Below are 12577 nucleotides of genomic sequence, written 5' to 3' on the forward strand. Positions count from 1 at the left end.
CTGTCTCCTCAGCTGGAGCCGTGCGTGCGGCGCGGGGTTCGCACCTCGCAGGCCTGGCCCCGCTCTCGCTAGGCTGTTTCAAGGCTCATTCACATGCACCTGGCCTTAATCCCTGCTCATCCTCCTCACAGCTCCTCACCCTGCTTAGGAGACCCGTGAATACGAGGCGAAAAAACCTCTCTACAGTGAATGCGATAGGGAGGTACTTTCACGTCTGAAACTTCAGCGTGCTCAGTCACTGCTGTCCCACTCTCTGCCCCGATGRGTGCACGCAGGCCCTCCGGGCAGAATTTGACCAAGAAGGTGTGATGGAGACCTGATCGCAGTCAGGCTGCAGGCAACAAGGGAACAGTATCACAGCCTTTGAGGTAGTAGAGGCCTGATAGCAATAAAAAATATAACTGTTGATCCTCAGGAATCATCTGCTAGCAAAGACAGACTGGAGAAGAAATACTCCTCATTTCAATCAAATGAATTTGTCTGATCTTGACTAGACAGTGAGACAACAGCACAGTTTGTAGCTGGTCATGAACCCCTTTGCTGCCAGAGGTGTTTTCCTTCTGCTTTCAAGGGCATGTTGACTGTTTGTGCAGTCATAACCAGAAGGAGTTGGTGGTGGCTGCTGTTACAGGCTGTGAGAATTAGAATGATAATCTGCTAATTCTAATTGCTAGATCATTAATTACAGCATGCATTGGATCAGGATTCTGTAGGACATAGTAGGGTGATCCTCTGTTCAGTCCCTGCTGTATGGACAGAGATTAAGTAAACCAGTGAGCATCTTGTCTATGTGGTCTGTCTGGACCTGGGCTGTTTTCATGGCTCTGTTAAGAAGGTATGTAGGATAAGATCTAGTCTCCTCTTTTTCTAGGAATATATAATCTCCACCCCTGAGGGTTCAGACTTGCACTTTCCAGCAGCACTGGCTGTTCATTAAGTGAGATGCTTTGTCATAGCCATATCTCCTGAGCTGGTTGGTTGAAATTACACCTTTCCCTCCCRCTCAGTGAGATTACCTGTGTGAGGTAAACAGCTTTCTTTTTTTTCTATCCAGGTGTCAAACTTCTGTTGCATGGGCTTTGCTCCAACACCACAGTCAAATCTTTGGATTTGAAGGTGAGTTAGAGTAAGCTTAAGACAAAACGAAGGAGGGAAGGGAATAGCACAAGTTTAATGGGAGTTAGGAATAGAAAATCCTGGTGCAGGATTATTCTGCAGCATGTGTAAATGTCCTGTAAATTTCTTGTCAGATGCTGCTTGGTCAGATAAGGCATATGTAGGCTTTTCTTTGAGTTTCTCTATTAATCACTGACTTACTAGTTGCTTGACTCACTCTTCTGTAGAGTTCATTGAGTTTGCCAGTATCTTTCCGCTAGCCTGGGGCTTGGAACTAAGCATGCACTTCCATATGTGGTGATCACTTTGCTGTGAGAGGGCCTTTCTAATGTGTATTCCTGTAGGATATAGCTGTTCCTTTGTATCTACAGTAATAAACTGTATCGGACCTTTCTTTCTCATCTGCATTGGTGTTAGCCAAGGCCCTCTTAATGGTTCTGCTCATCTAGAATCAGCATTTTCTATCCTGTCATGGGCCATGCTGATCCTTTGCTGTCCTGTGATTTTTGTGAGCCCAGTCAAATGTTCTTAGTCATGATGTCTCATAAGACTAATGGTGTATGTATCCACTATTCCTCCACGGAGATTTTGCTTTCTGGAAAGTTCATTGACATGTGAAACAAATGCTTCATGGTTCAGACCATCTTTGATGGGCAGAAATCAGCATTACAGCTGAACTACACCTGGTGCTGTTTGATGTGCTAGCTGGATTGGGACAGGGCATAACTCACTGATCACCCAGCACTTTTGTTTCAGGGAAATAACCTGCGAATCGTAGGAGCGGAGGCTTTGGGAAAACTTCTTAGGCAGAACAAATCCATCAGGAGGTAAAAAATTGCACCTACCTCTCTTTTTATTATTCCTGTTAGATGGAGCACAAAATTGGAAAGGGATGAGGGGTGAGGGTGTTTTTCCTTGGGCAGGAGGAATGTCAGGTAATGCCCTTTCTTGTGAGAGATGGGTCAGGTGAAGGAGTGAGAACTGGTGGCACCCTTTCTGAGGATGCAGGGCCTTAGCAGCACCCTTCTCTCTGAAACTGAGTCTCTGCTGGGGGAGCTGGGTATCTGGATAGGTACCGTATCCCATCCAGATATTATTCAGGCTTTAAAACTGCCAGGTTATAGAACAAACTCCAATCCTGTCTCATTTTTCCCTAGCTTAATCTTGGAATGGAACAGCCTGGGCATGTGGGAGGAGGGCTTCTCCTTTTTCTGCCAGGGACTGGGAGCAAACAGCTTTCTCCAGCGGCTAGATCTGCGCAATAACCAGATCAATCATCAAGGGGCAGGAGAGCTGGCCATGGCACTGAAACAAAATGCCAGCCTGCAGGAGCTAGGTAAGAGTGACTAATTTTGTCCACCCACAAACACGCACAAAAATGTACATATATGTTCAGGTTGATTGCAACCTGCCTTGATCTCTGCAAACTGCTCAGCATTGTCATTCCCATTTCCCAATCCCATTTCCCATTTTGCAGACTTTGTGCAGGGAACAGAGGTCACAGCCCTCTGGCCTTTGAGGGGTGGGAACTGTAACTGGCATCTCTGGAACCAAATCTGCAGATGAAGATTATGTGCTTGGAGCAGAACAGTTCTTAGTGGAGGAGGGAATGGGTTCATTCCCATTCATGAATCCTGTTGGCATGCCTCAAGCCAGGCTCTGAGACTTGCTTTGTCCTTAGTGAGGAATCTTGCCAGAATTTTCTCTGGGAAAATGTGGCTCTTGGTGTTGATTCTTTGTCATCCATGGGTTGTGGTTTTAGTGCTTTGTGGAAGGAGGGCTCACAAGGTGAAGATGTGAGGGGCATGACTTGCTCACCTGTCAAGCTGGGACAGCTTCCTGCACATAACTGCACTTAGGATTCATCCTCTCCATTCCTGCTTTGTCAGTCATTTTTCCCCCTCTCATTCATCTTGAAAGGGGACATGGCATTCATCTGTGTTTCTGCTGAGCCCTTCTGGGATTAGTTAGCCATGCCTGCAGATGTGTGAGGAGGATGATTTCTCCTGAGCCCTGTGTCTTTCAGCAGATGTTGAGTGACTACCAGGATGAAAGTTTGCTTTCTGTGTAGATTTGCGCTGGAATAATATTGGGCTTTTGGGTGGCCGAGCTTTGTTGGACTGCCTGCACAGCAACAAGACCCTGAAGAGGCTGGAGCTGGCTGGGAACAATGTTCCCAGTGACATCCTGAAGGCTGTGGGTAAGCAGTACTTGTTGCATGGGAAAGAATCAGTAACTCTCCTCCCACCTCAGCACTTGAGGGACATTGAGCACTTACTGCTCCAAAAGGGTGCCATCCCTCTTTGTCTCCCTATCTCAACAGCATACACACAGTGCTGCCCTGCATAGCTTCCTCTTGTCCTGTAATGAGGGCTGGTTAGGAGATGTCACTTTTACCAGCAAGAGGAAGAAATAATTTGGACTGAATTAAAGGCTGCTATGCCATGTGAACATGGAAGACCTTGGGGCTCTAGTTTGCCTCTGAGTAGCCAATGGTCAGTTTAGATTTGGTTAATGTAGCATGTCCTTTGTTGTCGTCCTACTTGTAGTGGAGCCGAACAGTTCTCATGTAGCTGGGGTGTTGATTACTCAATGTATGCTGCTCTCTTTGGTTCCCCTCCATTATGTCCTTAAGGTGAGAGTGGTCTCTGTACACAGGCCAGTCAGAGAGGCTACTATCCTGGTGCTTCTGATAGCCAGGTGTCATTCTGTCTCCTATAGCACTGTCTCCTATAGCAATACTTGCTATTCTGTTGCTATAGAAACATATGCATGCTCTCCTGCTCTCTCTGCATCAGAACAAGCCTTGGATCACAACCAAGACCGTCAGACAATTCTCAGTGAGACCCGCAGTCGAACCCATGTGCTCAGCAAGGAGGTTCTGAGTCTGAAGAATGAGAAGGCCAAGCAGGTCAGCAATCTCCTCATATGTTGACAGTTCAAGTAGTACAGCTGGAATCCTATGCTATCTGCTGGTGTCCTCATGAACCACTCAGTGACAGGACTGTTGTGCACCTGAATTTGCATGTGCATCTTTCAGAAGGCACTCGGCATTATTTAGTATATTGGGTCCTTCCTCTGAGCTAGGTTGCCCAGGAATCAAATCCATGACACGTTATGGAGATATGTCCTGCTGAGCATATTCATTCTGGATTCTGCATGAGTTTGGTGATTATTTACCCACATTCATGCTTCCACCACTTCTTTTGCAACTGTTCTGATGTTTTCCAAGTGATAAAGCTATAAATATGAGTCTGTTTTACTTCTGACACCTAATGGTGTGGAGTCCCTGTGGTTGATGACCTTAATCAGACTTGTAGTGAACCTGTTTAGCCTCCAGTTCAGTTTCTTTCACAGGAGTGTCTTGACCTGTTTTCAGCTGTCCTTAGGAAGATAAAGATGAAAAATGTAAATACTTCAAGATGATGCTGTTCATTTTCTCACTGATGTTTGTCCTGTTCACAGTTCTTGGATTTGATGGATACCATAGACAAACAGAAAGAAGAAATAGCCAGGAGCAGCAGGTGAGTTGAATTTCTGGTCACTTTCTGCTCTTTGGTAGCAGGATTGGGCCCTCTCCATCTACAAGCAGAATATTAGCCCCTTTTTTTTCTTTTTTTTTTTGTCTTTCCCAAATGCAGGATGTCTGCAGCACGAGTCAGTCAGCTGCAGGAAGCACTGGATGAGCAGCACTCTATTATGAATTCACTGAAAGCTAAGTATGGAGGGGGAAAACTCTAGCCTTCTCATTGTTCTGTGCTATAGGCAGCGCTGAGCTGAGCTATTAAAAAATGGAATAATATTGTAGAGGGGCTGTCTTAGTATTTCACTTAGTTCTGCAGTAATGTCCAGAAGCTGTGGTCAGATCAGGCCTTTGGCTTTTCCACAGTAAACATTTTGCCTGTTCTTAAATAAAAATTGAGTGCATTGGTGTAAGAGTATGTGAATGATAGAGGGTGAAGAGAGAAAAAGAATTGTGGGGGTGGGCTGCAGGCATGTTCCTTCCACAATTTGCAACCTGGAAAGAGTCTATTGTGGTCACCTGTTTTGCCTGCCAGTTGGCAGTATCCTCTGAGGACCACTGCAGATAAGAAGAAACCTGACCAGTAAGATTCTGTGTTTAGAAACAGTGAGCTGGAACTGCCCAAAAGTAGTGCTAGACTGTGTTGAGCCATGTGCATATGGCTGTGGCTGGACTTCAAACACTGGCAAGCCTGGTTAGTTCAATTCTGTCAACTCAAAGTAGTTTCTTTGTGCCATGCTTCAGTGTGGATGTATCCCTCATGTAGAGAGTAAGCAAGTCACTTCTGATACCTGTGTTTAAAATTCTATCCCTAATTTTAAATAACTTTGCAGTGGTATAACATAACCAGCTTTGTTCTCCTGTGAAAGCGGGCAAATCCTGGAGGGGTCCAGGCAGAGAAAACAGCACAGGGAAAATAGGATGAGACAACAGGGCACCAAGCTCTGAAAAGTCCCAGGTCACTGTTTGCAGAGGCTGCTGGGTCCAAAGGTTGTCGAGTTCCTTTTCCCAGAGGAAAATACATCTTTTAGCCATCCTGGTTTAATCCACTGCCAAATGTGTGTTAATGTCTTGTACCATGTGGTGTGGAGAACTCATTGGAAGTGTCCCTCTGAAAAGAACTCTCTGGAAAGTGTCTCTCTGTGTAGGCTGCAGATGACTGAGGCTGCCCTGGCTCTGTCTGAGCAGAAGGTGCACAACTTGGGAGAGCTACTCAGTGCCATGAAACAGGAACAAACTAGCATGGCTGAGCGCCATCTTAAGGAGCTCCAGCAGCAAAAACAGGTGGGCTGGATAAGTCCTGGTTAGGTTTGAGAGTTGAGTTCCAAGTCATATCATACCTTTTTTTTGTGGATTTGGAGGATGCTGGGTGGGATAGCCAAGCATGATTTTTACCAGTAGTGGGTTAACCATGGCTGGCATGACAAAAATTCTTGTGTAAATTAGGTAGGTGAGCATTAAGCGTGGAGARAAGCCATGGTGTTTGTGGCTTGGGTCGGATTTAGTTGGGTGTGGTGTTGGATGGGGTAGGTTGGCAGTACAGGAACTCAGGTGAGTGAGTGACAGGTTATTCTCAGTTTTGGTTCTGTTTGCAGGAAGGTGCTGATAGGGAGGGCAAGCTTTTCCGGGAGTTGTCTGCTGCCAGTGAGAAGAACCTGCTTCTAAGAAACCAGGTAGGAAAGCAAGCCCAAGGCTGAGAGGTGGGACTTGGGCACTAATTGCCTTTGCTTTCTCTATGTCTTCCGCTTTGACCCCTGTTTGTGTCTCTGCTGATTGTTCTGTATAGCCAACTTGGTCTGCTAATAGGAGAAACTCAGATTTTCTCTTTTCTGGTGGTAACTTCCTTGTAGGTGGATGAGTTGGAGAAGAAGTGCAAAGTCCAACAGGATCAGCTCTTCCAGGTAAAACAAGACTTGACCAACACAACAGCAGAGTTGAAGCTTCGGGCTGTGCAGGCTGAGGGTGAGTGGAGGAGCAGCGACAGCTCTTGGGCGCCTGTGGGGTGGGGTTACTGTCCATGAGTCAATGGTGAGAGACAGCCAAAGAGAAAGGGTGGAAAGGTTTGTGATCCAATATAGCCTATGTAACAGAAATGCTTGGGAAGACTAGTTGTGATCTGTCTGTCTTTAATCTGCAGAACGCTTAGAAGTGGAGAAGAGAAGATTTAAACAAAGCCTTGAAGACATGGAATCCCTTCGGTTAAAAGAGGTAAGAATGGGGTTTCTGGAGCCTCTTGAGGTTAGCTTCTTTTTGGCCCTGAGATACGGAAACCTTCGTTTATTCTCTGGAGGCCATTCTTTGCTGTCAGATGTTCTTAGAAAGTTTTAAAATTGGTAGGCTCAGATTTAGTGTGGGAATAAAAGTCCATTTTTACAAGCAGAGCCTAGCTGAAAAGATCACAAGACGTTTTGCCAGCTAGCAAGACTTTGTAGCTTGCAAGAGCATGGGCAAAAGCAGTACGTGATCCCACCAAAGAGGCTTGTCCTTATGTCACTTTTGTTATACATAGTGGTAACTATGAATATGCAGTCTTGTCATGCTCACTGACATAAAAGATGCATTGCTGGAGCAAATGGAAAGATACATGATGTGTATGCCCCTTGTTAGGGGGCTCAGCTTGCTAGTACCTTCTCTGTGGTATATCAGGGGGATTCTGTCTGAATGTGGTTAGGGCAAGAGTCTGTGATCAACTTTGGAGTGTTTACTGAGGTGTGGAATCTCACAGAAATAAAATTAACTCAACAGATTTCTCTAAAGATTTGGAAATCTTGTCAGAAAAGACATTCACCAGGGAGATTTCAGCCACATTACAAATAGAAAATTAATCTCTTTCTGGTGTTTTGTGCCACTTGAAGATGAGGGCTCAAACTCTGTCTCTTTCCTCTTGGACTGGAAGGGATCTCTGTTTAAAGTTCCAGTTTCTAGAGGGCTGATTCTACCTATATTACAACTTCCTAGTGGAGCTCTGTGGGAGAGGTAAGAGAGTTTTTTTTGGTGGTAGCTGGGTCAACAAGAGAATGCTCTTTCTCATGCTGAATGGCCATATTATATTATGCCTAGAGATCCATGGTTTTCTGGCACTTGCTTAAATAGTTTCTGCTGTTTTGCAGGTGGATCATATGACACAGCACGTTGAGGCCAGTGAACGTTCTATGCAGGAAAGGATCCAGAGGCTGGAGGCCATCAGGATAGCTCTGGAAGAGGTGAGAGTGAATGCTCCAGGTGCCCTGGAATGGTCAGGTGGCAGTGGCAGAAGCAGGTTGTCAGTGTTTTAACAGGAGAACTATATGGATTATTCTGATGCCTACCTATGGAAAGACTTTTGTGTGCTGTGGGGAGGAACAGAAGACAGCAACTGGAGCATTCAGTTTCCTAGCTAAAAGTTGGACTTGTAGATTCTGTTCGACCAAAAATGAAGTTTCCATTGACCGTAGTTAAATTTTTATTGTGATTTGATTCTGCAGGTTTCCTATGTGGTCCATGTGGGTTGTGTAGCATGTTTCTCCTTATCTGTTCCTCTAGCTAGATCCAGTGCTGCCCTTTCCCATTCCCCGTCTTTGGAAAGCTTCACATATTACTTTCCTACCTGTAAATGAAACTTTCATTGAGTTTAGTAGGCAATCTCAAGGCGAGAAAATGTATGCAATTTGGGATTCTTCTCGCCTCACCCCTGCCCCTCAGTGAGAGAAACAGCTGTGTCACTTTGTAACCTGCAATTGGAAGCTGCTGCTGTTTTCTGGTCAGTGTTGCAGTGATGCAGCTTCACTATCTGGAATGATCTTTTATGTGTTTTTGGCAGGAGCTGAGCCAAGTCAAAGCAGCTGCACTTACTGAGCGAGGCCAGGCAGAGGAGGAGTTAATAAAAGTCCGGAATCAGGCACGGTTGGAGGAGGTAAGGAGAACACCCATCTGTGGGCCCTGCCTCTGCAGGAAGGAGTGGATCTGGCTGTCCGGCTTACACATTGGTCTCAGGGAACTGATGAGTAACTCCCACCTCTGGATTTCACTGTCCTGCAAATAGCCTCATTTCTGAAGGAAGAAGCTCTGAAAAGCCTGCTTTGAAAAGCCTGAATTGTCTCCAAAATCTAAGTGCTATCCTCACTTGCTCAGTGCTTTCCAGTAATAATAGAATTGACATGGATATTGTTGTAGCAGGTTTCATTTAAGCTGCCAACTTTTGAAGCTAGCAGTCAGGTGGATCCTTCTGTTTATCAGCAGCTTTCATGTGCTGCTTCTGTTTCTCTGGACTCAAAAGAATTTCCCCAGATGGCTATTGCTGCTGGATAAGAAATATCACTGTAGAATTGAACTTCATGGGAATGGCAGTAAAGTCAGCACCCTGGGAAAGAGAAAAGAGGATGAGGAAAATACATCAAGAGCTCTATTAGGATTCTTCCTCATATATAACATCACAAAAAAATGATATACAGGGTTACAAATACATACAAGCTGGCACGTGTCTGTGGTGGGACAGAGCAGTTGCTTAGCTGCATACAGCAGTGTTTCATAGCCATTCAGGATAGGGATAGGGAAATGAAGGTGTAGCATTAAGTGTAAACACTTGAGGTGGCATTGGTGCTTCTGCTGGACAAAGTGCCTCTGTTTTTTGGTGAGTGAGCTGGGCTTTGCAGCATCTCCATCAGAATGTTTTCCCTGGCAACAGAAAGCAGGTTAGATTCTCTCCTGAGTACAAGTGAGATGTTCTGTATCTCTTAGGGCTAAGCCTTTGCTTGTTCTTTGCTGCCAGTTGAGTCCACCAAGAGTGCACTGTGCTGTTGGGGACAAGAAGGAGAGAATCCTTTTGCAGGAATGGGAGGGGACAGATCTCTCTTCTTTTTCCTTTGTGTCTTACAGCAACAACGACTGGAACACCTGGAAGAGAAGCTGCGGCTGATGACCGAGTCACGGGATGAAGCTCAGAACTGTTGCCTTAAGCAAAAACAAGTGGTTGGTGAGGCCCAAGCCAAGGCCAATCAGTTGAGCCTGCATGCTGATGGACTCAGAAGGCGGGTAGAGGAACTTCAGCAGGTAATTTGGACTGGAGCAGAGATATGCTTATCACTGGAGCAGAGCAAATTGCTGATGTTTGGTTATTCATGGATTTGTGCTTGTGTGCCAGGACCTGAACAGTAAGGAACAGGAGAAGATGACAGAAGTGAATAAAGTAAAAGTGGAGTTACAGGAGCAGATTGGACACCTGCAGGCTGAACGCACAGCACAAGAAGGGCTTAGAGAGAAGATTGCAGCCCTGGAGAGACAGCTGAAAGGTGATGGATGTGGCAGGACTATACGTGGTTATCCTTTCATGCTTATCAAATGGTAGTGCTGGGCACTCTACGGTGGACCTGGGGCTGACTTATGCTTGTAGGTAGTGACAGCAGTGCTTCCTGCCTGTGCATACACCCATGAATTAATCCTGATATGCTTGCAGGGATTCTTATCCTCATTTTACAGAGGAGACCAAGACTCAGAATTTAACTGCCCCAATCTGCACAGCAAGTAAAATATCTAGATTTCCAGCACAATGAAGTGTAGCACTCTGTCTCATGCAGCTAAAGGCTCCTTGCAAATTGTCTCGTGTGCATGTCACTCATCCTGATTCCATTGCCCTTGGCTGTGCTACAGCATATTGTTCCTGTTTGTTCCAGGAATACCCCGATTTCCTGTAGTAATTCTGTTCTTCTTTCCTAGCCCTGTCAAGTAATCACCGAGAGGCACTACTGGACAAAGAAGGTGAAATCTCCATGCTGCTGGAGAAGCTGAGAATGAAAGAGGCTGAGATCTCCAGGATAAGGGAAGAAGAGGCCCAGCGAGCAAGCTTCTTGCAGAATGCCATCATGGCATATGTGCAGGGCTCCCCCTTGGGAGCCCTCAGTCCTAGGAAATGAGAGTATAACCTAAAGAATCCACATAGGATAAGCAACTCAGGTACAGCTTGTTCTTAAGTGGGAGAGTTTTGTCTGAGTGGGGTGGCATGAAGGATTGCAAACATAAGAAAATCCTCTCTTGCTCTTGAGAAATCCTGCTACTGACAGCATAAAGGACTAATGGAAGCAACCATCCAAGGCTGGGTTAGAGGCAGGTGGGTCTGAGTTCATGATGTGGAGCCTTTCCCCTGCACTGCTACAGCATTTGAAGCAGTTTCAATGTCCTTTTGTACAGTGCCAGTCTGTCAATGCACTTTGTCATTACTAGTGGTGCTGTGTGTTCCCTTGGGAAGTGGTCATTCTGAAGCACTTGTTCAGAAGCCAGGGCTGTTCACAATGAAATCTTGTAAATGACAGGCAGAAGTATTTTTTTATAGCTCCCTGTAGATGGGAGCCATTTACTTTCCTCTAAGCCATGTACATGGGGTCCAGAAGCTGCTGGAAACACTGGGTCTTAGCCACTTGCGCTTTTATACCCAATGCTACAGATGCAAGCAGCTGCTGACAAGGCTCTGGCAGTAGTGATGGGCAGCAGAGATGTGCTCATTACACACAGAAACAGCTATGCTGAGATGGACTGTGCAGTGGCTATCCATATCCTTTTGGGACAACTGAGTTTTGGCCATGATTCAAGCTTTTACAACATCAACTGACATTAAAACAGAGAGGGTCAGTTTCTGTTCTTCATCGCTGTGAACTGCAGCCCTTGGCTGGAATCCTTATGGTCAAAATACAGCAGGATTTTATTCCACTGTGACAAATAGTAAAACTGTCCTGCTGGCTTCTCAGGATCCTGGAACCGAGTGCCATTTTCTGGGCCTTGGGCTGGAGAGGTACGATAGTTCTGACCCACCACTGGGGAGATGCTCATCACAGCACAAAGGAAAGGTTGTTGCTTCCTTTTCCTGGCAACAGAAGTCCATAGAGTGACGTGGAAAAGGGGGAGGGGATGTGAAGGGTCTGAACCAGAGAAAGAGGAGAACTCTATCAGGAGTCCAATGTGAGAGCCTTCTCTTCCTTTCTCCACTGAGTCTGTGGTGGGGGGAAATGAACTTTTAATACATATTTTAAAAGGCAACTGAAAAATGAAGCTTTTCTTTCTGTGTGTGCTGCCTGCTTTGTGTTCATGATCTGTTTTAAATACTGGGTTTTGCACTGCTTTTTTAATAAAGAGCTTTTGCATTTTGCCATAACACTGGACAGTGAAAAGCTACATGAAGTGAATTAGCTATGTAAGTATACAGACTGAGGTTCTGAACCAATGTAAAAGCAAAGAAGCTGAGAGTTGTGCCTCAGTGACACTATTTGCAGTATTCTACTGTCACCCAGTGCAATAGTGCCTTCTCATTTTTAATTGATGGAGAGGAGAGAGCCTATGCTGATATGTAGGTAGTCTTTGGATCCTAGGCATCTCTGTAGACCAGCAGATGAGGGAAAAGAAAAGCCTGTTGCATAGAGACAGTCCCTCCACGTGAATATCTCTGTTCTTGGTAACATGGAAAAATTCAAAGGTTATCTTTATGTAGGATTCCTACTGCTGCATCTTTGCTTCTCAGCATGGTAGGATGAAACTTCTGCAGGGAGGTGGATGGTGAAATCTGCAGTGTGGTGCATGATGCAAGCTGAAATGCAACCAGAGTTTAAATCTTCTTCACCCTGGAGGGAAGTGGTCATATGGTGTGTGGACCACCTCTTCAAGTTTCTAAGCAGCACCTGTTGTTCTCTTTCAAAAGGCAGCATACAAGTAACTTGCCGTTCACCCATGGTTTGTTCCTCAGCTGCTAGGAGGAGGAAGCAATGGCTGGAGCACTGAAGGATTTGGAGGGAATGATGCAGATGGGGCAGGATAAGACTGGTCTATGTGAGCACTCTGCGTTTCTCTTTCAAAGCCCTTGGCAAACTGGTCCGACGCTTCTTGTCGAGCCGCTGGCACATGCCACGAGGGCTGCGGGTAGCCCAGGGGCGGCCGGGCCGGGCCGAGCGCCACCCCCCCTCCCCCGGGCGGAGCAGC

The 12577-nt window shown here is 45.9% G+C and overlaps 1 protein-coding gene across 1 annotated transcript in view; it reads left to right on the forward strand.

Annotated features, from left to right (window-relative positions):
• Positions 1–11644, forward strand: part of LRRC45 (leucine rich repeat containing 45) — a 12004-nt gene extending 360 nt beyond the window's left edge. The window contains exons 2-18 of the mRNA XM_026084141.1: positions 594–634; positions 1055–1116; positions 1873–1943; positions 2274–2452; positions 3188–3316; positions 3915–4027; positions 4582–4640; positions 4758–4835; positions 5788–5923; positions 6235–6312; positions 6490–6601; positions 6777–6847; positions 7750–7842; positions 8439–8531; positions 9494–9667; positions 9759–9906; positions 10331–11644. Coding sequence (XP_025939926.1) covers positions 594–634; positions 1055–1116; positions 1873–1943; positions 2274–2452; positions 3188–3316; positions 3915–4027; positions 4582–4640; positions 4758–4835; positions 5788–5923; positions 6235–6312; positions 6490–6601; positions 6777–6847; positions 7750–7842; positions 8439–8531; positions 9494–9667; positions 9759–9906; positions 10331–10527 — 1834 coding nt within the window. The 3' untranslated portion in view covers positions 10528–11644. The remainder of the gene's footprint in view (positions 1–593; positions 635–1054; positions 1117–1872; positions 1944–2273; positions 2453–3187; positions 3317–3914; positions 4028–4581; positions 4641–4757; positions 4836–5787; positions 5924–6234; positions 6313–6489; positions 6602–6776; positions 6848–7749; positions 7843–8438; positions 8532–9493; positions 9668–9758; positions 9907–10330) is intronic.
• The last annotated feature ends 933 nt before the right edge of the window (positions 11645–12577 follow it).

Source organism: Apteryx rowi, unplaced genomic scaffold, assembly GCF_003343035.1.
Source record: "Apteryx rowi isolate R43461 unplaced genomic scaffold, aptRow1 scaffold_626, whole genome shotgun sequence".
Lineage (NCBI taxonomy): Eukaryota > Metazoa > Chordata > Aves > Apterygiformes > Apterygidae > Apteryx > Apteryx rowi.